Source organism: Kogia breviceps, chromosome 6 (assembly GCF_026419965.1).
Source record: "Kogia breviceps isolate mKogBre1 chromosome 6, mKogBre1 haplotype 1, whole genome shotgun sequence".
Lineage (NCBI taxonomy): Eukaryota > Metazoa > Chordata > Mammalia > Artiodactyla > Physeteridae > Kogia > Kogia breviceps.
In genome coordinates, this window is record NC_081315.1 from 26612378 (window position 1) to 26638431 (window position 26054).

At 36.9% G+C, this 26054-nt stretch overlaps 1 protein-coding gene across 2 annotated transcripts in view; it reads right to left on the reverse strand.

The window, feature by feature from the left end:
- TTC29 (tetratricopeptide repeat domain 29) overlaps positions 1-26054 on the reverse strand; it is a 241988-nt gene that overhangs the window by 192045 nt on the left and 23889 nt on the right. For both annotated transcript variants that reach the window (XM_067036908.1, XM_059065746.1), the window contains exons 3-4: positions 15503-15726; positions 10353-10538 (exon numbers count right to left, since the gene is read on the reverse strand). In XM_067036908.1, the coding sequence (XP_066893009.1) occupies positions 10353-10538; positions 15503-15726 (410 nt within the window). The remainder of the gene's footprint in view (positions 1-10352; positions 10539-15502; positions 15727-26054) is intronic.

The following is a 26054-nucleotide window of genomic DNA, read 5'->3' on the forward strand; positions in this document are numbered from 1 at the left end:
TTGTTTCCATTTATTTTTATTATTACCAATAATACATGTATAAAGATATAATATGTCTTCACATAAATTTTTGTCTTCATATCTGATTTTTTCCTAGATACGTAATCCTAAATTGTTTGCTAGAAATGTCAGGCTAATTGATCCTGTCACCAGCAATGTGAAAAACCTGCTTAAATTTTTTAAATTTCACAGCATTAAATGCTATCTTCAGTAAGTAAATAGACAACATTTATCCCTGCACATTTAAACATTTAAACATTCTGTACCTATCCTATCAGCCGACTCTCTCAGATTACTATAATTACCAGAGTATTGACTTGCCTCTTCCACTAAAATGTAAACCTCTGAATCAAGGGGTCATAAATATCTTTTTCAGCCATATACTTCCAGCACTTATCCCAGTATCTTGCACATAGTAGAAGTACAATAAATGCTTGTTAGAAAATTACAGGGGAAAAGTAGCATATCTTTAGTGCTTTAATTTGTGCTTTGTATTATCAATGTTGGCTTTTACTTTAATGTTTATTACCCAGTTTAATTTCTTCTACTGGTGTGTTAGTGTTTTTTCTTACCAATTTGTAAATGTTATTTATATAATAATGATACTAACCTGTTATATTTGTTTCCAATAATTCCCAATTTTAGTTTATCTTTAATTATATGAGGTCTTTAATAAATCATTTTTTTCTTTAAGTATATGTCAACTCTCTCAGTGTTTGTTTCTGATGGTGGGGATGCTATACCGCTAGCCTCGTGTTTCCACGAGGGGAACCTCCTCTCTCCTTCCCTCTTCACTTCTCACCACAGAGGAGGAAAAACAATGTATCTGACTGGTGAAATCCTGAACTTTCATTCTCTCTGGACTCTGTTCTCAAGCTCCATGCTGAAGTTCACAGGCACAGGCTTAGAACCTGTAGAAGAGTCTGAACATGACTCTTCAGTAACTAGGTGGTTACGATGAATTCTGTGAGATAATAGAGTTTGATTTGAACAGATATAAGCCCTGTTCCCTAACTAGCCTTAACTATTATGATCTGTCTGATTCCCATGTTTCTTCTGAATTGGTTCTGAACTTGGAGCAGTGAGAAGATTATAATTATAATTACCTCTCCTATAAAGCCCATCATTTTTCTTTGTGCTCTGTTCCATTGTTTTCACGTGTTGAAGGTCTTTCTCATCTAAGACTAAAATAAATATTTGCCTCAAGTTTCTACTTTTTTCATAGCTTAGTTTTAAATATTTCTCATAAAATGTAATTTAAAAATAAGATACAGAAGTAATTAACATTACCATAAAATGTTTGGAAAATCATAGAGAAAAATTTAAATCACACTTAGTTTTTATATTTTGTATCTTCTACTTCCAAAATTATTGACATTTTTTGTAGACTTTAATCAGTTCCAGTGTATACTGTCAGTTCTTTGATATTAGGACTTCCCTCTTCTTAAAAATTTTAAGTTTGATTTATCTCTTGTTGGATAGAATATGGCATACATGGAAACTACATTCACAGTGTACTTTCTGAAGTACATAAGTAAGAATACCTTCCCATTGCTTCTTATGGGACAGAACTTACTTCTGTAGCATACTATCAGTTCTCAAGTTTATAGCATTCCACTCTCTTTACCCTACCCTCAAACCCCCTGGACTCTACTTTTTTTTTTTTTTTTTGGCACTTATTGTTGCAAAGGAGAAAAAAATGAGTCTTATCTAATTTTTGTTCCAATGAAGGCAATCTGTGCTTTTTCTTTGGATGCAGGTGGAAGTCTGTCTTAATCTGAGTCATTCAAAAAATTCCCGAGAATTATCTAGCTATGGATTTTTCCTTATAGTTTTGACTAGAGCATAAAGAGCTATTCCAATTTGAATATTTGTATATTTTTAGGGTCAAGAAAGCTTTCTTAAAATGTCTTTGGTTATTACTTTCATTTTGGTTATCTCTACTCTACCTCAGAAACTTCCATATTGATAATGTCATTGTTTTCACTTCTTAGTCTTTCACTTGCATTTTGGGAAAATGTTTCGAGCTTGTTCTCAACACCACTGATTCTATATTCCATTGGGCCAATCCTGCCCTTTTTCTGCTCTGTATTTTAATTCTACCAACACTTTTCTTTGAAAGCCTTCCTTATTTCACCTGGGGCTCACTGTCATCTCATTTGGTTCTATCCTTAAGCCTTTCTGTCTCCTACTTGTATCTTTCTGAAGACATTAAGAATTTTTCTAAAATGATCACATTTACGGGTTTGTTCTTCAGATTAATGCTTTGTTTTCCTTGTATTTTCTACATCCCTCAATTAGGAGCGGTCTTTTTAGTCCAGGTATTTAAAGGCAAGCAGAGTAGACAGTCTGCCCTTGGCTCTGCTCCCTGGCTAGGTGGAGCTAGTAGAATCCTCCGCTTCTACCTCCATTTGGGGGGCAGTTAGTTGGTAAGAACAGCACTCACTCAATTCCAGTGTCTAGCAGGCATTCTTCTAGGACTGAGACTGGATCTTCTCTTCCTTTAACTGACTGCTTCTCTTCTACTTCAATCTGTCCTTTAAAATAGCTAGTCTTTGGCGGCAGAGCTTGTTTTGACAGTTTTAGTCTTGCTATTGGTTCTATCTTTGTCCTAGTTCTTAAAAGACAGCACTCTGTGGTCATAATCTGACCCTCATCTCTGTATGTTAACATCACTCCTTATTCAGAACTTCCAGATTTAAGCGGTAAGGGTTAACTTGTCCAGGACTGATACCCTGCAGGCCGGTTTCCTAGAAAAGGAGATGGACTCTAGCAAAATTCCAAGGAAACCAGTTAGGCTCAGTGCTTTTAGGACAATCAATTCTGACCTAGACCCTAGACTTAGACCCTAGAGTTCTTCTCTCCTGACGGGGGAGAGGTTGTGGCTCCCCGAATTACGAATGCCTACGTAGCAAGTCTTGCTATTTGTGTGCCATATCCTATGACTGCAACCACAAGGCAGAGACCTTATCCCCTGCCCCTCCCCTTTGCACCCTCCCCCAGAGGGGCTGGTTGATCCTACATCAAAAGATGAATGCTGGGCTGGCAGGATAGAGCGTGTGTCAAGGCTCTGCCACGTCATGTTGCTGTTGTGTCTGGCCCCAATCAGAAAATACTCCCCTAAACATAGAACATCCAATGAAAGGGCAATGGGAGACCAGCACACCTGCTCAGCTCCTGTCTCTCTGAGTTTTCTCAGAGCAGCACTGCTCCAGCAGGCCTGCTGTGAGTGCTGCTGACCAATTACTTTGCTAGCATGGCAGTTGTCTCAGCAAACTGGGCATCTCTCCAGGCCAATAACATGGCCTTCTGGAAGCAAGTCAGGGGACTGGAAATAGATCAAAGACCAAGATGGGAGTGGCAAGAGTCTGCTAGTGATGTTGTCGTGGTCAGCCTTCAGGATGGCTGGTTAGTGACCATCAGCAGGAACTAGCCTTGAAAAATCCTTGGCAGTGGGAACCGTATGGGGTTAAGACTCTCAGTGACAGAATTCCTTTGTGTGTGTGTGTGTGTGTGTGTGTGTGTGTGTGTGTGTGTGTGTGTGTGTGAGATATGGAAAGGAATTACCTAATACATGGTGGATACTTCACTGAGAGGAAAGCTGAACTACTGCCCCTCATAAAATTCATGCAAAAAAAATGAAAGGGGGTATCTTCCCCACAATCACTAAAAATGGGTGGAGCAAGTGTTAGGGAAGGACTGAGCAAGACAGGATAAGTGGACTTGCAAATTCTACTCCTTTCCATGAGATCAAGATTGTAAGGTAGACAGTCCCTTACAGTGGTGGATTCCTCCACAGATCTGTTGCTGTATCTGCCTTTCACTACTGGATGCATCAGGGGAGAGGGGGACCATTCCACTGTATATTCACAACACTGCTCTTCTCCTGGTTCCTTCCAGCCCCTGGCAAATCACACTGGGATACACCATCTAGAATGTGTCCTTGGACTGAGCAACCCAACCAGGGTAACTCTTCTTCAGAAGCTCCCAGTCACTAGGAGAACTTGGGGTCAGTGTTGTAGGTCTGGGTTAGCCTTTACTCAATCCCTATGCTAAAATCGCAGATGAAGGCTTGCAGAACCTGAAGACGTGCACCTTCCAAGCTGTACCTACAATGGCCTTCCCCTGCCTGTCCTCAGTGAACATGATCGGCACCTGTGGTTGTCACCCAACGTCTACTTCTCATCATCCTCCTGGTCTCTCAGGATGGGAGGTCTAGACCCCAAGCCCATATGGGTTGAAATGGAATGGATTGCTGACAGAGTGAGAGATGCTACTTAGAAGCCACCCCTCTTTGAATTGGGGGAGAAGGAACATAACAAAAAGCTAGACAGAAATCAAGGGTTACCCTGACCGATACTAATCCTCTAGGTTAGCCCCTGCAGAAAAGAGACTTGCCTCCTACAAGGCTCTGTGGAAACCAGCCAGTCTCAGTGCCAAGTTCCTTAATTTGGTCAAAGGCAAGGCTTGGATTCAGATCCTAAATCAGTGGAAGGGGAGAAGGGGAGAAGGTGAAAGGTGTTGGTGCTTGCTCAACTATGAATGCCAATTGATCAACCGTGCCACTGGTTTGCTCCCCACCAATAAAGCTGCAACTGCAAGGCTTGGACCCTAGTCCCCTGACCCAACCACTACATACTGACCTGGCAAGGGAGGATTGAAGTTAAGGTTCTGCCATATCATCTTATTATTGTTGCCTTGGCTGCAGACCATACCTGGGGGGAAGTTGGTGCTTCCCTAGTCATGGCTCTTAAAAAACCCTCTCTCTCCCAGGCTCTGACACTGGCCCTGCTAGACCTCTGTGTGCTGCTCTAGAATGTATGGGCACATTTCTTTGAGGTCCAGTGTCTGAGAGCTTTCTCCAAAGCTCCACAGATGTGGTGTGTATACCGCTTGTCCATTTGTCCTTCCAAATAGGTGACAATTCTGAAAGAAGATACAGCCACTGATGTGCTACAAGTATTTGTCAGACCACAACTACTCCACACCTGCTACCCCAGCAGATATTTCGCCTGAAGAATGGGACTGCCAGCCCTTGCGCCAATAGAAGCCAGGCCACATTGCATACTAGAGCACCATCTTCAGCAGCAGTGAGAACTAGAGCTTGTGCTCAACTCTGGCCAGGGGGCTCTGGTCCCAGGTGTGCTCGTGGGCTGAACATTGGCCCTGACTGCACCCAGGTGTCCAGTCCCTGTGACATGGTTTCTCCTCATGTTTATTTGCTCTCTAGTTCCCAGAGGGTGCTGGAGCCATGCCCTGGCCTACAGCTGCTTTGCTGGGCCCTGACAACCTGCCCTTTGCCATCTGCCGGCTAGTACCCGCTTTTTTAATCTGAATGGGCACCCCTGGAACCAGGAGGATGCCACCTGCCCCTGAGCACAGTTACTGTCTAGCTATTGCTGCAGGGCCTCCATATGTGGGACTTGTCTGGACCAATCAGATCAGGTATGCGGAAGCTACACCATCATCACCTCAGGGGGACCCCCATATTCAGGTGAGCCCTCACTGCACTCTAGCCACATATTTTAAGTAGTCCTAGTTTACCCTCCTCATAAAAATTCTACCCCAGATTACAAAAGCTGCACAGATAATTTTCACCATTGCTAAGTACATCAGATACTCAAAGTCAATCTCTAGAACTTCCATCAGCATTGACTCTGTCATTTTATCCATCAAACAATAGAGGCATTGTTCTTGTGGCCAAAGAACTGATTAAGGCCATAGAAAAATAGTTTAGATCTTTCAAAAAGTGGTTGCAAAACAAACTAACACAATCTAACTTAACAATAGGTTTATAGCCAAAACATTCTACATATTATGGAATTTGGGTGCATTTTATCATGCTGTGGGGTGGGGTATCTAACTGTGAGCAAGCCACTGACCCGTGAAGATAGTCTCACAGCAGCCCCACCCTGATCACATTTCCCCAACTCATCCTTACTCTCAGCTACTAAAATGATACAGTGCCATGGTTACTAATTGTATTAGTAGCCATTAGTAAGTGCTCCAATATTTGTTGAATGAGTGAATGGACAGATGAATGAATAAATAAATAAGTAAAGGAAACAATGAATAAATCCTCCAATAGAAATACATTCACAGATTTTAAAAAATCAGAAGGCGAGGGAAATCAGGAGTTGTAGTTTAATGAGTACTGAGTGCCAGTTTTGCAAGATGAAAAAGTTCTGGAGACCAGTTGCAGAATAGGGCGATTATACTTAAAACTACCGAACTGTACACTTACCCATAGTTAAGATGGTAAATTCTGTTATACATTTTTTACTGCAATAAATTTTCAAACAATCAAACCAAATTTAAAAGTTAGAAATACAATTTATAGGAACATTCAGAATATGTTTATGATAGCTATCTGAATCACACTGAAGCCACTCTTAAATTTTCATCATTGTAGCCCTGGCATCTTCAGCCCTCATTTTCATATATTATTTCTTATTTATTTTGTGACTTCTTTTTTCGGAGCCAATGATTGACAGTTCCATTATTTGATTTCTCATAATTGGAGAATTTGATGCTTCCAATTATAAAAACAAAACAAGACTGAAAACAATTCTTATTCTTTTCAACTGAGGGATGTTCCTAAAGTAGAGAACAAAAAAGTGCTAAACTATACTTTAGTGTATAATTTTCAGGAATTTTCATCATTAGAACATCATGAAAGTAAAGCAATTCTTGGTCTGCATAGAGCAATGGCTGCTAGCGCAGGCTCTGAATCCAGCTGACTTAACACTAGCCCCACCACTAACCAGCTTAATTTCTTTGTGCCCCAGTATCCTCATCATTCAAAATGAAGTTAATAATTTCTAAAAGCTTAAAAAAAGTATTTACATCACTGATGAAATGAGAATAATAATTTTAAAAAGCTTAAGGAAAGGTTTTACTTTGAATTTTACTTAAGCAAGAATTTATTCTATTTTTACAAATTGAAACACTAAACTCTACTTTTAACAATAGGCTAAATCCAAAAATGGGCAGAAGAACTAAATAGACATTTCTCCAAAGAAGATATACAGATTGCCAACAAACACATGAAAGAATGCTCAACAACATTAATCATTAGAGAAATGCAAATCAAAACTACAATGAGATATCATCTCACACCAGTCAGATTGGCCATCATCAAAAACTCTAGAAACAATAAATGCTGGAGAGGGTGTGGAGAAAAGGGAACCCTCTTGCACTGCTGGTGGGAATGTACAATGATACAGCCACTATGGAGAACAGTATGGAGGTTCCTTAAAAAACTACAAATAGAACTACCATATGACCCCACAATCCCACTACTAGGCACATACCCTGAGAAAACCATAATTCAAAAAGAGTCATGTACCAAAATGTTTATTGCAGCTCTATTTACGATAGCCAGGACATGGAAGCAACCTAAGTGTCCATCAACAAATGAATGGATAAAGAAGAAGTGGCACATATATACAATGGAATATTACTCAGCCATAAAAAGAAATGAAACTGAGTTATTTGTAATGAGGTGGATAGACCTGGAGTCTGTCATACAGAGTGAAGTAAGTCAGAAGGAGAAAAACAAATACCGTATGCTAACACATATATATGGAATCTAAGAAAAAAAAATGTCATGAAGAGATTAGTGGTAGGACAGGAATAAAACACAGACCTACTAGAGCATGGACCTGAGGATATGGGGAGGGGGAAGGGTAAGCTGTGACGATGTGAGAGAGTGGCAGGGACACATACACACTACCAAATGTAAATTAGATAGCTAGTGGGAAGCTGCCGCATAGCACAGGGAGTTCACCTCTGTGCTTTGTGACCACCTAGAGGGGTGGGATAGGGAGGGTGGGAGGGAGGGTGACGCAAGAGGGAAGAGATATATGTATATGTATAACTGATTCACTTTGTTGTAAAGGAGAAACTAACACACCATTGTAAAACAGTTATACCCAAATAAAGATGTAAAAAAAAAAACAATAGGCTAAGAGTTTTAACAGGTAACTTCTCAATTATAGTATGTAATAACTCTTCAGTACACAATTCTATAATCACCTACGGTTCCACATTCAAAAACAACCGCTATTAACACATTGGTGTATGATACATACCAAATATAATGATATTTTACATTGTGTTTTGAATCTTGTTTACTATTTAACGTATCATGAGCATTTTCTCAAATCAATATACGTTTGAGATTTCCTATACAATTTAGAATAAAATCCAAAGTCCTCAGCTTGTCCTACAAGCCCCAGTGTGATCCCAAGCCTCCTGGTCTAAACTTAGCTCCTTTCCTTCTACCCCCAGCCTTCCTCACTGGGCTCCAGACAGTGCTCAGCATGCACTTGCCTCAGGGCCTTTGCACTTCCCATGTCCTCTCTCTAAAAACCTCTTCCTCCAGATTCTCATAAGATTACTCCCTCACTTTATTCATGCCTCACCTTCTAAAAGGTGAACACCTTATGTAAAGTAGCAACCACTATCTATCCCCTTGCCTTGTTTCATTTTTCATCACAGCACGTACCAGTACTTCATATGTTATACAGCTATAAGTGGTTAAGGCCTGTTTTTCCCAGTAGAATGTTAGTGCCAGGAGGGCAAAGATTATGTCTGTCTTGTTTACTGTTTTATCCCCAGGCACTAGGTTCTAAGCAAATACTTGTTGAATGAATAAATTTGGCTCTAGTTTGTAATTTCATGACTGCACAGAACTCTGTTGCATGGGTGTTGCTTAATGCTGCCAATCCCGTTTTGAGGCATCATAAATTGTACTGCCATGGATACACTTAAACACATTCTCTTAAATATTTTTGGATTGTTTCTTCAGGGTTGAATTAGTGGGAAAGCTTCCTAACCATCCCTCCTTTCTCTTATTCCTCTTCCCACAGGATGTATCACAGCCAGACTTTCATCACACTCCTTTCTTTGACCTGAAGGTATAGCCCAAACTCTGAACGCTGGCATGTTCCTAGTTTGCCTTTCCATACTCAGTTCCCATCTCTGCTCAGAAATATACTTTCCACTTTAACCAGGTCGCTCCTCTTATCAGTTTCTCTAATTATGCTTTAGTATGTAGTTCCCTCTTACAGAATATATTCCTGTTTCTTTATCCACCTAAAGTCCACCCATCTTCCAGATCCCCCACCAGTCCCTTCTTACTCCATCATGCCTTCCTTGGATCTAGTTTGTGTGATCTGTCACTTCTTTGAATTGTTCTGTTCTTTCCCACACCTACCACTCAAGAGAGCCCCTGACTATCAGCCACGTTCCAGCACCCACCATGCTGTAGATTACAATGTGCAATTTCCTGAAGCACAGACACATTTTCCCCTCCCTTCTCAAAGCCCTATGCAGTTCTAGCCACAAGATAATACATATTTTCTAATTTAACTCTTTTGCCAGAGTCAAAACTCTTGTGGAAAATGAGACAGTGTTCTGAGGGAAGAAACAGAATTATTTCTGAGCAAATATTTTCATCTTCTCACATTTTACTTGCGTACTATCTATCCACTATCCTTCTATAAATAATTTTAATTCTTAACTTCCTGTTTGCAATCCTTATTAAACCACCAAATAAAATGTGTTTCTAATGAATTTTTGTTGTCCTTTCAGACTTTGGTTTGTCTTAAGATAACATTATTAAGAATGACATTATTTTTAAAGGAACATTTCCTTCAGAAATTATTAAAAAATCACAGTGGGGTGGTACCCTAGTTATATAGGTTATATATATGGGACTTGGGATGCTAGGAAAATCACAAAGTGTGCCTTTCCCTTTTCCCATTTTCATACATGAGAAATCAAGTTAAAATGAACAAGCAGGGCTTCCCTGGTGGCGCAGTGGTTGAGAATCCGCCTGCCGATGCAGGAGACACGGGTTCGTGCCCTGGTCCGGGAAGATCCCACATGCCGCGGAGCAACTAAGCCCGTGAGCCATGGCCGCTAGGCCTGCGCGTCCGGAGCCTGTGCTCCGCAACGGGAGAGGCCACAACAGTGAGAGGCCCGCATACCGCAAAAAAAAAAAAAAAAAAAAAAAAAAAAAGAACAAGCAGGTCTGTATGAAAGGAAAAGCATTTCAAAACAGTGCGGCACATGTGTGGACGAAGGATGTGCGCAGAGGGCTGGAGGAAGATGCTTTCTCTCTGTGATGATGCTGCTGGGAAACTCTAGGCTGAGCACTCAGCAGAGGTATGACTATAGCAATATGGAGGGTGAGTCCAAAGTCTCACCCTTTTGCTTTTTAATCCCAGTAACTCACATTCTTCTACCCAGCCTCGGCTCTTGTTCTCCACCCCCATGTGCTTTCTGGTTGCCTGGACTTGGGACGCTTCAAAGCCCCCACAGCAGCCTGACAAATGGCCACTCACCATCCTCCTCGAAGAGCAGCCCCATGTGTGCGTGCGCCTCGGCTTCCTTCTTTCCACAGTCCATTTTGATGAGCTGAGCAATCTTAAAACATCGTTCATAGAAGTGGTTCCTTACCCACTTGTCTTCAGAAGTATTGAAGTAACAGGCCAGAGCATACAAGTTATTATAGACCTCTTCAAAGTATTCTTCAAAGAGAGAAAAACATCATAAAATGCATTAGAAAGATGTCTCAAGGCACATCCCTTCAAATGGCAAACCAATATAGTGACATTTATCTTCTATTTTTCCTTAGAAGGATGATTAACCATTTAAAAAATGGAAATGCAAAAATTAATGTTTTAACTATTTAAATAATTACATTAATTAAAGGATGAGCACACGAGAAAAACAACAAAATTCTTTCGGAGAGCTTAGACCCTGTTAGAAATTGACATAATACTCTTTGGTTGAACCAGGAGTCTTTATATGACACACAAAAACAGAATGGTATCTACCAGCAATGTGCTCAGTTCTTTTGGAAGAAATGAGTATGTGGTATCAGCAAGTACTTTTCCCATTGAAGATATGAAAAGGATTTAGAGATTCCAGAGAAAGCAATGTTTCTTAACCATGGCAAAAAGATGAATGAAGAAAGCAGATGGAATCTGAAAATAGCAAGGTATTTTCACCCAGAAGAAAAGGCAAGTGTGCAGCTTATAGATAGAAGAAATGATAACAATGACCACGTAACCTCCTTACACTTTCTAGTGCTGTTTCTGACAATACAAGTTACCAACAATGTTAAGAAAAAGTGGATTTCTATGCTTATATTTTCTATGAGTATTTTTTTCTGCTGAAAATGCATTAATATTAGTCATCTCTCTCACTCAGTTACTAGTTTATTAGTTGTCAGTTTATTAACCCCCGCTTTTTTTTCCCAAAGTGGCATCTGACCTATTTGTACACAAAAAAGTATATTAATAAACTGTGACTCAGTCTTATAAACTCCACTGCAATCAGTCATAAACTTAAACAAAAATGTTTGTGTTAAATTGTGCCTCACCCTCGTAAATTTCATTCTATTGGTGGATATGAACAAATTCATTATCTTTATGTTTCTTTGCATTTGTGCTTAAAGCACAGTGGTAAATGTGTGGTAGCCTCTGGATTACCCTTCCAAGGATTTTTAACAACAATAATTATCTATTGGAATTAACTGATATTAATTGTTCACTACTATCAGAAGAGTCAACCTATATACTCCTGAAAGAATTACAATTATGAAAAGCATTTGTATATTGCCCACTGATACTCCTATAAGATTAAAATCAAAAGGCTCAGAAAAAATGACATTAGGCTGATTACCGCAAAAATTAACTTTCAAAAACTACGTAAGTCACTCCAATGTTTCCAAAGAAATTTCTAAAACCTATGTCATGTTTTTATACACATTGCTTCATAATTCCATAGGAAATGAAGATTTATCTCAAAATAAGTTTTAGACCTAAAAATTAAAGTTAAAAAACAGTTCTCCCTATCTCCCATTTTTGAAGGCACTGGGGATTCTGGAGACCATCCTGCTTTTTAAGGTTATTCACAATAGGCAATAGCTTAGAGGAAAAGTAGAGGGTACCCTGAGCTATTTACTTAAAACAAGTACTCTCATTTCAGAACTGACTTCTCCTATGCTTTATTTTACCATTCTGAACCTTCTGCCTAATATGAATAGAGCACTAAAATATGTTTTGTAACATTTTATATTCTTTCTCATATTTAATGATTAGAGGGTTGCTGTTTAAAACCTGTAAATAAAAATTTCATATCTTCCATTTTAAAAAGTTACATGAAGAGATTTTTTTAAATATATGCAATCCTGAAATAATTTTTCCTTTTTTCAGTAATTAAACCTTAATAGAAAAACATTTCCAACATTTCATAAACGATGTTTTTGGTTTTGTTTAGAATGAGTTATATAAGCTATTTAGATTACATACTTAAAGACTACTTGTCAGCTAAGCTATTTTTCTATGGAAAAATTGAGTGTTTTTCAGAGTATTACGTATAAAGGACTCTATCCAAGTTTTGAATCTTTGGATAATCCAAATATATGGTCTGTACCCTTTACATTCTAAGCAGCCTTTTCTCCTTGCTTGTGGAACACTTCCTTGAATTGTCAGCAGGTATATTTATAAGATGAAAATCAATTTTATTGTTGATTTATTATTGAGGTCAATATTCATTATGCTACCTAAAAAGGAGATATCATGATGAAATAAATCTGGAAAATGCTCCTGATAATTTCCCTCTTTTAGTGAACCACACAATATACATGAGCACGTTAAAGGCTCTGATAAGTCCTGCAATAAACCAACCTGCTTAATGTATATGTTAATTCACCTGGTTGTTTCTCAAACTTATTTCACCAGACAATTACTTTTGTTTTGCTTTACATAAACTGTATAAACATCCTGTGGGACTCTGCTTGAGTAGAACATACTTTGGGTATCTTAAATAAATGTTATTAGAAAAGAAAATTGCTGCTTAACCCTTAACAATAATTTAAAGTCAAGTGTAAATCATGTTTGAATTATCTATTGATTTGGCTACCCATTACCATTATTGCCATCTCTTCCCCAGTCCCATGGGGCACAAGGCCCTAATCATAATGTTACAGATGGTACAGAGATGATTCATAACAATGGGAAATATAAGAAATGCTATCAGGGACAAAGAAACACTTTAACAAATAGAAAATAATCCAAAAAGAAATGACTGGCTTACTTTAAACACTTCTTTGCTATAAAACAGAAAGTGCTATTTTGAAAAGTAATTTAAATAACTCTAGGTTCCTGCTCTGCCAAGTCTCAAGGGACAGAATTGACCTGAGATGACTATTGTTAGTGCCACAGCTTTGATTACATGGACTTCACTGTGACCCTAGAGTGATGGTCTTTCCAGTGAAAAGCAATGAGAATACTCAGAGATATGCTGCTTCAAGATAATTGTCTCAGATTCCACAACCATATGGGGTGAAATCTTCAAGGCACTATTAAGAGATCTCTGTATTCTAGATTAAGTGTGTGTGTGTGTGTGTGTGTGTGTGTGTGTGTGTGTGTGTGTGTGTGTATGGGTTTTAATATTTAAAATTAATTCAAGTTAATAAGAGTTTCTGTGCATATCCCCTATACCATTTTCTGGGACATTCTTAACTCAATCACAATTTTTCTCCTATGAAGTTCATGTGTTAACTGTGAAAAAATTACACACATTTTTTAAAAAGAGCATACAAATATTTACATGTCCTTCAACTGAAGTATTTCCAATAATACTTTTTTGCAATAATTTTAACTTTCTGTATTTTAACAAGGCAAAAGCCACTGCATTTTGAAGTCAATTACCTTACAGAAGAGTTGTTCTGAACAAGAGGTAATTTTGTTCCATTTAACAAATGTAACCTTAGTTACCATGAATATATGATAAACAACTCAGTAAAGAAAATATTTCATTACTTGTACCATGTGTATAAGACGTTGGCTATTGTAAAGTTTGGACTTTTAAAATTTTTGAAATTGGAGAATCATTTTAATTTATATGTATATTTACTTTTCTTTAGTAAAAGATTACAAATTAAAAGTTTTCTACCTTCAAACAGATTATTTAGCATTTAGTTTCTTTATAATTACAAAATGCTTTATGACAAGTTTCTAATATTTATGATACTTTATGACTAGTCATGTGTTTGGCTCATATTTATGCTACTAAAATGAATGCTTCTATTTAAAACGTTTAGTGAATGTGATTATTTCACCTTAGAAAATGACTATGAGCAAATTTTATCTGGATCAGTTCGATTTTCAGTAAAAATATCATTTCAGAATTTGGGGCTGACACTAGAATGTAGGTTTTCTTACAATAGCATTTAAAAACTTTAAACAGTTAATTGCTTGAGAAATTATATGTAAATGACATTTTAAAATTCACCAAAGGACTCTATTTTTAAAGTCAGTTCTGCAGTTAAATACTTTTCATTATACAAATAATCAAATAATCACCTCTTGTCTACACACACACACACACACACACACACACACACACACTCTCTAGTTCACATGTGGTGTTATTAGGACTTTTGTATATCTCATATTTGAAAGTCAGGTCACAACCAGATAGGAAATATGTATATTGACTCCACTATAGAGGCTAAAAGACTTCGGCTACCCCTCTGATGCTGTTTCTATGTCCCTATCAATTTTCCACATTGCAGCACTGAGTAACAAAACGTTGTCTAATACTCTATTTTCCCATAGAAAGGCCTGAAATGAAGTACAGATATCGTCATGTTGGGGCTTGAGCTTCTCTTTTTGAGTCCTATGGTGTTTTCACACAAAAAGTTGAACAAAAGGATTTGTTTGGTGAAAACACCAAAGTTATATGCCAACTTTTGGGATTTCCTTTCTTTGATTATATAAAATGACCAATTATGAATATGTAAATAAGAAATACTTATGACAATATTAGTATAATTATAGTAGAGATTAAAATATTTTTTTCAATACTTGAAGCATATAGACTTTCTGGAAAATTTTAGGATACCAAAAAAAAAAAAAAAGGAATTTATTAGAGATGATGTGATGGAAAATATAAAATTAACAGTTTTATTCATAATTGTAAATTTCAGGCTTTTTATGTCTCTTCACTATTCACTAATAAAAATTCTCAGATCGAAATCTATAGAACGTATGGATAAAATCTTTAAATTACATTATACAAATACTAGAAAATAAGTATAACTGTCAAGTTATAGTACTCTGAAAGTATCTCCTCAGTGAAAGTCAACAATCAGGTTACATATTAAAAAAAACTATGGAAAGATGTATAATTAATGATACCAAAGATTTTAATACATTGGAAAGCCCTGGAGATGTTATTAGGTGGTATTCATTGTCTTCCCTGGCTTAGAGTGACATCACCAGGATGGCTGTGTGTCTGGCCAGCCTTGTGATTCAGCGTTCTCTACCATTTATTCCATTTAGATGCTTAGCTGACTAGGTTGAATTGTGCTAAGGTGTCTCAATGTGTTAAATTCATACTTGAAACAATTTGGAACCTTCCCTCAGGTGCTCGCTGTTCTGCCTTCTGCAGTGCTGCTTCCCCAAATCCTTCCACTCACCTTTCCTTTCAGCTGCTTCAGCCCTGGTCAGGTAGTAGTAGAAGTGATCCAGCTTGTCAGGCTGCTCTTCCAGGGGTCTCTGCAGCCAGAAGAGGGACCTTACTTTTGCAGCCTCCCTCAGGGCATCCCACTTCTCCATCAGAGCAAAGAGCTCAGTAAAAGACTTATGATAACCATCTCGCAGCATGTCCACACAGATGTTCTTCTTGTACGAGTTCCGGTAACTGGGAATAAGAATCAGAACACTGAACACGTTATTTTAATCCTTTAAATCTGTGCAGTGTTTTGATCCTATAATAATTAAAGGTTGAATCATGCTGCTTTTTTTTTCCCTCAGTGGAAGCGCTGAAAACAATCTTGACCTCAAACACTTATAACTGAACAACTTCAGTTTAATGAAAGATGCCAGAAGCTATCTAAATACAGTAATTTTAGTAAAATTACATTATAAATATATCAGTTCCAGAGCTGAGCTCCCTTTGATAAGGACAAATAAGCTAGCTGACTGATGTTTTAGTCTATTTGGGCTGATATAACAAAACACCCCTGACTGAGTAGCTTATAAACAACTGAAATTTATTGCTCAGAGTTCTGCAAGCTGGAAGTCCAAGATCAAGGCTCCAGGAAGGTTGCCTTCTGGTGAGGGCCCTCTTCCTGGTTCACAGCCAGCATTTTCTAGTCATATCCTCACATAGTATAAGGAGCTAGGGAATAATCTGGAACCTCTTTTATAAGAGCACTAATCCCATTCATGAGTGCCCCACCCTCCTGACCTAATCACCTTCTAAAAGCCCCAGTGACCTACAGCTTTGGGGATTAGGATTTCAGTATATAAATTTTAGGGAACACAACATTCAGACCATAGCAACTGACAGTATCCAAAAATACTTAATACATTAGCCACCCACCAAAACAAAATGAAAAAACCAGTAAGGCAAGCAAAATTTAAATGTGTTGTCCAATATCAAAACAAAGCTTATTAAGTGGTTTCACTGTATATTATGGAGGTTCATTCATTCATTAATTCATTTAGGCAGAAAATCTTTATTGAAATCTCTTGCTAAATATATTTTAAAAATTATTTTCAGTTAGGACTAACTTAATGATTTGTTATGTACTATTTCACTTCTAACAATAATAAATCATACTCAAGGAGATGAAATGACAATTGAATAGTCCATTTATTTATTCAACAAATAGCTATTGAGTTTCCTTCTAAGTGCCAGGCATTGTTCTAGACCAAATAGATTCAATGCCCTCGTGAAGTGTATATTCTAGTGGGAGAACACAACCAGCAAATAAGCAAACAAATCATAAATAATTTCAAATGATGAAAATTGCTATATAGGAAATAAAACAGGGTTATGGAATAACAGCTGTGTGGTGGCTTTTATTACACTAAGCAAGAGGCCTAATGATATACCTTTATACTAATTATTTTATATTTTTTAAAATAGGAGACAATTAAATATTTAGAACTGACTTGATGTGCTACTACTATCAATAAGCATTTAGGTGTAGAGTGGAGACAGTCTGGAATTAGAACACCCAAGGTTGAGGTCAGCTCTTTCTAACCTCTCTGGACTTCATTTCTTCTCATCTGTGAAATGTGTATATTAATCTATGCCCTACCTACATCACAGGATTCTTCTAAGAACCAAGCAAAATTATGTATGTGAAGATGCTCTGAGAAACATGAAGTCCTGCAATAGACTCACCCTACAGAGTTTAAAAAACAAATGAAACAAAAATGCCCAGCTCCCATCACCAATAATTTTTCACTCGGGATCAGCTTAGGTCTAGAACAAAATACATACAGTGAGAAAGGGAGTGGGGAGAGGGAAGTGAAAAAAAAAAGGGGGGAAAGACCCAGATCATGGACAGCTCAAAGCCACGGTAAGAAATTTGGACTCCAAGCTAAGAATGGGATAGAGCCGTAGAAGTGTTTGGGTCAGGGAAATGAGTCAAAGAGATTGTCTTTTAGAAAAATCATCTGGAAGGAACGTCCCAGCTGAACTGCGACCCTCCTGCACCCGGTGGCCAGTACAAGCCACCTATTGTTATAGAACTAGTCCACAAAGAGAGTAAGGAAACTACAGTCCCAGGCCAAAAAAGTCAAAAACCACCATCTTGTCAAAATGATGACCAAAAATATTTGAAATGGAGAGGACAGGAGCTTTCACAGATTTTTGTTTCTGCCCTTTAGCCGAGGGTGTGGAGAAGGAAACAGTGAGATGCTGAGAAGGGCCAGGTCCTCTCTCCCCTCCCCCCACCCCCCTGCCCCTACACAAGGGCATGGAAAGGCAGCAAAAGTCAATGCAGAGACTTTCTCAGCAGAAGAGGGCTGGAACCAGCACGCACAATGTCCCATAGCCCCTGAATGGTACAGGCCGAACACCGTAATTGTCTAGTGGGCTCCAAGTGTGTGACATAAAAGTTAATGGGAAGAGAGGGCTGGTATGTTTGCCACAATGTCACTGGCCACAGCAAGGGGATGTGTGCTAAAAGGCTGTCGGATGCGATGCCCACTGGGGACACAGCTGTAACTCTGAGGATAAGAAGCACTGGGGAGCTACTGAAAGAGTCAGGTCAGCATATTTCCAGAGCTGACAGAAAAGGATGAATCAAGTACATCATTGACAGACCCCTGGACAGCATCCCATAGGTTAGGAACACACTCAACTCCAAGTAAGAGAAAACTCGGCTCACAGAGCCTTCAAAACTAGAGGTTTCTATTTCTCACAGCACAAGACACCTAAAGGTAGGCAGCTGCTGGCCTTGGTTCCATGGCCTGGAAAGTTCAAGGCCCATGCTCTGGGATTATTTTATCCTTCCCCTCACTGGTCACTGGAGAGCTGCCCCAGCTCCAGACATCATGTCCACCTTCAAGGCAAGAAGAAAGGGGAGAGTTTGGTGGCATCAGCTGTGTCCTTCTCTATTATTGGGGAAAACAAAAGCATTCCTGCAACTTCTGTTGGAGTTCCACTTTGGATCCATGGGTGAGAACTGTGTCACTTGGCCATCCCTGGCTGCAGGAGACTAGAAAAACAAATATCCTGCCTGTTTGGGGGCACATTGCTGCCCCCAAATGAAACTGGAGTTATGTTAGCAAAGAGGGAGAAACGGATACCAGGGAGGCAAGTTCAATGTCTATCACAGGGTCCTAGATCAAGACCTGGGAGTAAATGCTGACAAACTTCCAAGTTTGCCAGATAAAACTGGGCAGGATGCCCAGTTAAATTTGAATATCACATAAACCACAAATGATTTTTTCTTAGTATTATTAGTATGCCCCAAATATTGCATGGGAATACTTACACCAAAAAAATTTCTGTTTTTTTGAAACTCAAATTGAAGTGTATGTTGTATTTTTATTTGCTAAACCTAGTAACCCTATTTCCCTCTACCCTGCACCCATGCTGTGTTGCTTCTACATGGGAAAACAGGGAAGGAGTGTTAGAATCTGAATAACCTGAAAAATCACTGAATTTGACTGACTATACCTAAGAGGGATGAGATTGGAATTTTACACTAGGGAGGATCAAGCCTTAGGGCCAGGAATTAAAATTAAGTCATAAAACAATAAAGACTTTCAGTTTAGCATGCTTGAGCTTGTTGACTCTGAAATTCACACCAGATCCAAGAGAATAGAACGGGAAGCAGGGAGAAGAAACAGGAGACTCTGGTGTTCATGCAAAGAAGAGGCCACGGGGGCTGAACTGAAGTAAGGCAGGGGGATAAATAGAAGTAGGTGGATTCAATACATATTTAGGAGATAAAAACACCGATTACTTGGTGACTGACTGGATGTTGGGGCTGATGGAAAGAGAAGAGCTAGGGTGACAACCGAGAGCCGCGTGTGGGTATTTGGTAATTGGCTAAAGAGGGGAACACAAAAGAATGAACAGGTTTGGGGAAAGATAGTAAGTCTGGGTTCAGATACCTTGCGTTTGAGGAGACTGAAGGGGACATCCAGATGGTACCCAAAAGGGGAGTATGAGGGATGGTAAGGAGGTTTGAGAGGACAAGGGGCTGGAAATCCAACTCTGCCTCAAACAAGCACTGCCACACAGAGAACAGGCTTATGGTTACCAAAGGGGGAAGATGGGGAAAGGGACAAATTAGGAGTTTGGGATTAACAGATACACACTGCTGTGTATAAAATAGATAAGCAACAGGGACCTACTGTGTAGCACGGGGAACTGTATTCAATATCTTGTGATAACCTATAATGGAAAAGACTATCTACATGTGTATATATATATATATATATATATATATATATATATATATATATATACACACACACACACATACATGTATATATAACTGAATTGCTTTGCTGTATACCTGAAACTAACACAACATTGTAAATCAACTCTACTCCAAATAAAAAACAACAACAAACACTGCCACCTTTGTACGTCTATGCCTTGGCTGCCAGCATGTTTTCCTGTGAGTGAAGAAAGCATACTGGGGCAAAAAAATTATAAATAAATAAAAATTAGAACATTGATTTAAACAATGAAAATAAGTACATGTCAGGAGGCCATCTCAGTTCTAATCCCAGCTGGGACAGAAATGCAGAACATCATTCCCTGGGCCTTATTTCCCTCACCTGGAAGATGAGGGTGCTTTGGCTGGATTTGGTCCACCCAACATCTAGTTTCCTGTCCACAGACGGCAGTACTCCAAAGTATTTTTGGAAATGGCACATCGTGTGTCATCTTGGTGGGACTTGATTTCAAAGACTCCCTAGCCAAGGGGTGGATCAGTGACCCACATTAAGCCACTGGCCTCTCTCCCAGGATTTTGAAAATTGAGGCAAGAAACACAAAGATGTAGAAGGGTGCTGGAGCTCAGTCAGCCTGGCAGCTACATCCTGACAAGAGTTGCAAGTAGCTCTTGCTACCTAGATCCATTCAAGTGTCCCATGTCTTTTCCTTTTCTTTTGAGCCGGGTTCTCCCTTAAATTCAGCTAGTTACCAAATATCCTTCTAATAAAATCATTTCCATTTTATTTGGTCAGAATCAGTTTCTGCTGCCTGTGACCAAAGAATACGAACTGCTTCAGAAGGGATTGTCTTGGTACCCAAGACATCCTTCAGCCTCAAAACATCCATGATATATAATTAATATCAATTTTTAAAATTTCTAGCAAATTTTTTAAAAAGACCATTCTTTGCAAAAGAGCTTTTAAATAGAGATGTATTTAAAATGCCTATATAACTACGCTGATATCATCTCTATTTTATAGACAGTTTTGTGTGCACACACATATGTACGTATAGTATTATTTAAGCCTCATTACTAATATTTGAGAGCCAGAAAGAGCAATTAGTGTTTTACTAAATAGGTCCCTATTTCAACCTTCATAGTTAATGAATATCATTTCTTTTAGCCAGAATAATTTTCAGTTTTTAAATTTGTTACCTGAAAATATTTATAAAATTGTATGTCAATTTCTACCATTATATGTGAATTTCTCAGGCTTTATATTTCATAACAGAGAATCATAGCCCAAAGTTTACTTGCTTTACAAAAAGGAATTTTTAAAAATCGCAAATAGAAAGAGAATCTAAATTCATTATTTTATTTCATTTGGACAGAAGTTATTAGTCTTTGGTTTTATTTACATATTAAAACAAATACTTATCTAAATTAAAACATGCTCTTTTTAAGTATCAGAAGAAGAAAAATCTCCTTGACCTGAAGTCACTATACTGGGTGGAAGCTAAGAATTCTAGTAAAATTTATGGAGAGATTTGATATTATGGAGTTTGAGGAGAGTTCTCCTGACAGAAAAGAGGCCATTCATAGAAGTAGAAGTTGTGACATTCACAGATATGCTGAATATCTAGAAATTTACATCCTAAGATCTTTGCCACTGCAGATACCTAAGGCTTTACCAGGCTAAGGGATATAGCTGGAGAAGAATGGTTTTAAGAATGGAATTAAGTGGTCATGCATTTCATATGGATTTTTATTACTATTTAAAGGCATTATTCAATAGGGATTCTAAGTATTTTGAATTTACATCCAAATTTCCCCAAAAATTCTAAGTTAAAAAAATCTGTATACTGGAATAAAGTAAATCTGAACAATCTGACATAACTCCATAGCAGTTGAATGTGTGGAGATGCTGGGAAATGGGGAGCTTTCTATTAAACAGCCACGGAGGAGATATTATATCATTTTAAAATTCTACCTTAAACCATTTTGAATAGCTACTATTTATAGAGCACCTATGATGTGTCAGACATCATTTCTAAATCACACAATAACTCTACAAATACTACTTCCATTTTTACAGATAAAGAAACCATCTTCAGTGAGGTTGTGACTTGCCCAAAATCATATAAGCTAATAAGTGGCAGGGGTGGGTTTCACACACCCAGGTTTCTCTGACTACAAATTCTGAATTTTTTTTCTTTACCACATTGCCTCCTATTATATCAAATATTGTTAAGTTTTCTTCTCCTTCTCATCCTGCACACATTTTTTGGGTTTATTTGTATAGATTGTTTAGAAATTTGACATCATTATACAAGTATGATGTCACTCTCCAATTAGAAAGCCATTATCTTTCTTGGGAGTAACATATACACACCACTATATATAAAATAGATAAACAACAAGGACCTACTGTATAACACAAGGAACTATACTCAGTATTTTGTAATATACATATATATATATGTGAATCACTTTGTTGTACATCTGAAACTAACACAACATAGTAAATCAACTATACTTCAATCAAAAAGAAAAAAAAAAAAGAAAGCCATTTTCTTTATCCATGTTAATCCACATTTGCGCTGGACTGGGGAAAGAGACTGGTGTTATTTTGTGACTCAGAGAATCCCCTTCCTTAAAATGAGGGAGCAGACAACCAGTAGTATCCGTGCAAAGCAAATTAAATAGATGTGATTCCCACACAAGGGTGTAAAGTCTAATGGGGAAAACACTGACAAACATAAAACAAACATAAAAAAGGATAAAATTGTACAAATATGAAAAACATGAATGGATATGTCAATCTATCTTATTCTCTTTGTACTTAGGTATTTATACTAGTTATTACATGGACTTTCAAAATTAAAATGTATTATCAACTATTCTAACATATGATTAATATATTTAACATATATTTTCATAAGTCAAACTGAAATACTGTACCAAGCTGAAGCTGCACATTCAGTAAAATATTTCAAAAGCAGTTCAATAAGCTCAATACTTTAAAACAAGATCATAAAACTTTTATTTAATCTGACAAAGATAAACTCAAAAGATATGTTATATCTAATCAAAAGTCAGGATAATACTTTTATTCCATTAAGTTAATATTTATAAGTCACTAGTGGGTTATCTATGTGTCAGTAACAACAGTCTTACATTCATATTGTAGGGATAAATGTTACTGGAATCACCACGGGATAATTACATTGACTCTTAAATTAATACTTAAATAGCTTCAGTTAATATAATTTCCATGGAATAAAGTGAGTCTCTATTCTTACTCATACTTTTCAGTGTAGGTAGATATTAGGTATAATTTGAAGGAAAAAAATCCATTTGTTCACACACACACACACATACACACACACACACTGATAAAACTCATATGTCGTATGGATATGTTTTATAGTTTTTTTGTGTGTATGAAAAGGATACTTTTCTTTCCTAAAAAGCTAAAACAAGGACATAGCATTTCTTTAGCCACATAAATACATAAAGAGAGAGGAATTAGAAAGAAAAAAATTAACGATGTTTGAAATGATTTTACTTTAAAAGCATACAGAATGCTTTTATAATGAAAACTGAAAGCGTTTTTCTTAATATTACACACTTAGGTTTTTAACAATTGATTGATATGGATTAAGAATACACTACTATCACTCATACATATTTTTGTGTAATAAACCATTCGAGTTGAGATTTTTAGAACTTTTAATTTATTTTCTATGTACTTCAAAATAGAGCAAGAAAAAAGTTTCAATACAGAAAAGGCTCTTTTAAATTTAAAGGATTTCCAATGAGTTGACTGGTCTCTGGGGGCATCTACTGGAAATTTCACAAACTGCAGTCACGTCATGTAAATTTGATAACTTCCATTATCCATTTTAATACAGATATTATTTTAATTGGTATGCAAATAAGGTGACACTCAAAGAAGATAAATGTAAAGTTATGCATGGTATTCTATCTCATCCATCTGGTAACAACAAAACATGTAGCTGTCTTTGGGATCAGTCAACAAATACTCGACTGTTAAAAATGTAAATAGGGCAGGTGGCATATCACAGATTAACAGTTTCCAAACCATCCAATTCTCAAGCTTGGAAAAATTAAAAATATATTCTAGAGAGAAACATATACATACTTAGTAAGGAATTTTTATTAATCCAAATTAAATGTATATAAAAAGCACTTTTAAAATAATGATGGTTTCTCTAAAACAAATTCATTTTGTATCTCAGTATGTCCATGAAAAATAAATAACCTGGTAATCACTACTTATTTTCTATATAATTTAATTTGACTGTTCATATGTTACTATCTCAAAAAGTATTTAGAATTTGTTAAACTTGGAACAAAAGAATGTATCTATCATAATTAATATTACAATTAGAATTAGTTATTAATTAAATATTGTTATTAATTTTTCCTTAACATTTTTGGAGAACTTCTTTAAGGAAAATGAACATATAATGAACATGATACAACCATTGCAGCTCATATATATATATATATATATATATATATATATATTTTAAATTTTATTTATTTAGTTAGTTTTGGCTGCGTTGGGTCTTCACTGCTGTGTGTGGGGAGCGGGGGCTACTCTTCGTTGCGGGGGTGGGCTTCTCATTGAAGTGGCTTCTCTTGTTGCGGAGCATGTGCTCTAGGTGCAAGGGTTTCAGTAGTTGTGGCATGCGGGCTCTAGAGCACAGGCTCAGCAGTTGTGGTGCACGGGCTTAGTTGCTCTGCGGCATGTGGGATCTTGCCGGACCAGGGCTCGAACCTGTGCCCCCTGCATTGGCAGGCTGATTCTTCACCACTGTGCCACCAGGGAAGCCCCTTATGCATAGTTTTAACATATATTTAAAATAAACCAAATAACTCATAATATTATTGTGGTTGTGACTAATCTTGTAACAGGAATTTTTAATATCACAGGTATTATAACAATCTTGATTTTCTTTGTAAAATATATTGGTCCTATTTACTTTAAGAGAAAATGTTTAAAATAATTATGAAGATATATCTATTGTGCTATACTTAATTGTACTATAATATACTTTTTATTGCTATAATTTTATATAAACCCCTCTAATAAAGATTGAAATATTTAACATTTTAGCTTCATTCCAAAGAAATACCACTAACGCATGTGTAAGTTTATAGTTTCTGGAAACTTCACTAGAATTACCATTCAAATAAATGTGATATCACCTTTAATTGTATAAACCGAAAAAACTAATCAACATAAAATGTTAACAAATCAGAACATAAGTTATTAATATAGCAGGACTTTTGTTTCAGTTTAGATTTAGATTCATTTTATAGCTGTATGTACTTGATAACTAAAAAAATAAATAAATAAATTCCACCCCCAAGAGGTTATGGAATATAATATTTTGTGATTTTCTAAACAATTAGACGTTTGCTAATTTGAATCTTTAGAGGAAACTGTTACATATACAAGTTTTGCTTTGTGTTTTTAGAAAATACAAATTTTCATCTATTAATAATCAAACTTAGAAAGTGCAGTTAGATTTTCAACATTTTAAAGGTATATGTACATTGAAAAATTCCATTTGGAAAACAATTATTTAACTATGTTCAACCTTTACTTCTTTTCTAAAAATGTTAATAATAATAACTAAGAGAGTTTACCCCATGGCATTTTGTAAATGGGACTATTACTAATTTAATTCTTTCGACAAAAAATAAAATACTAAAAAATTTGATCAGCAAAGAATTCTCCCAATAGCACAGTAAGAAGTCACTTCAACATGAGTGATTTTTATTTTAGGATATATGGGCTATAGGTGTAGAATGGAACAAAGATGATTTCTCAGATTCAATTATGTTAGAGCTGGTATTTAGCACAAAAGGCAGTAACTTTTGTGAGATCAATAAATGTTAATCTGTCAAATAGTATTTTTGCTGGTGATTATTAGCCTTTATCAGAGGAAAGCTGTGGTTATTCAGCAAGCAGTACTGACTGCAATCCTTACAATGGCTTTAAATGATTCCCTTAATAATATAAAGGAATTTTTTTTACGTGTATACCCTGTAAGAATGATTTATTCAAATGATTTCCATTCAGTCAAATATTTGAAGTACAGTGATCACCATCAATCAGGAAGGAATAAACTATGCATCAATCAATATAAAGTATTACCAAAATATTTACCCATGTAGCTGTCACACACGTTTTCTTTATTGGAAAAATCTCAAACTTAAACACATTTTTAAAGTATTTCATTAGCAGTTCAGTGAAAAAGCACCAGAAGAAACCTCCTTATGTGAGGCTAATTACAGA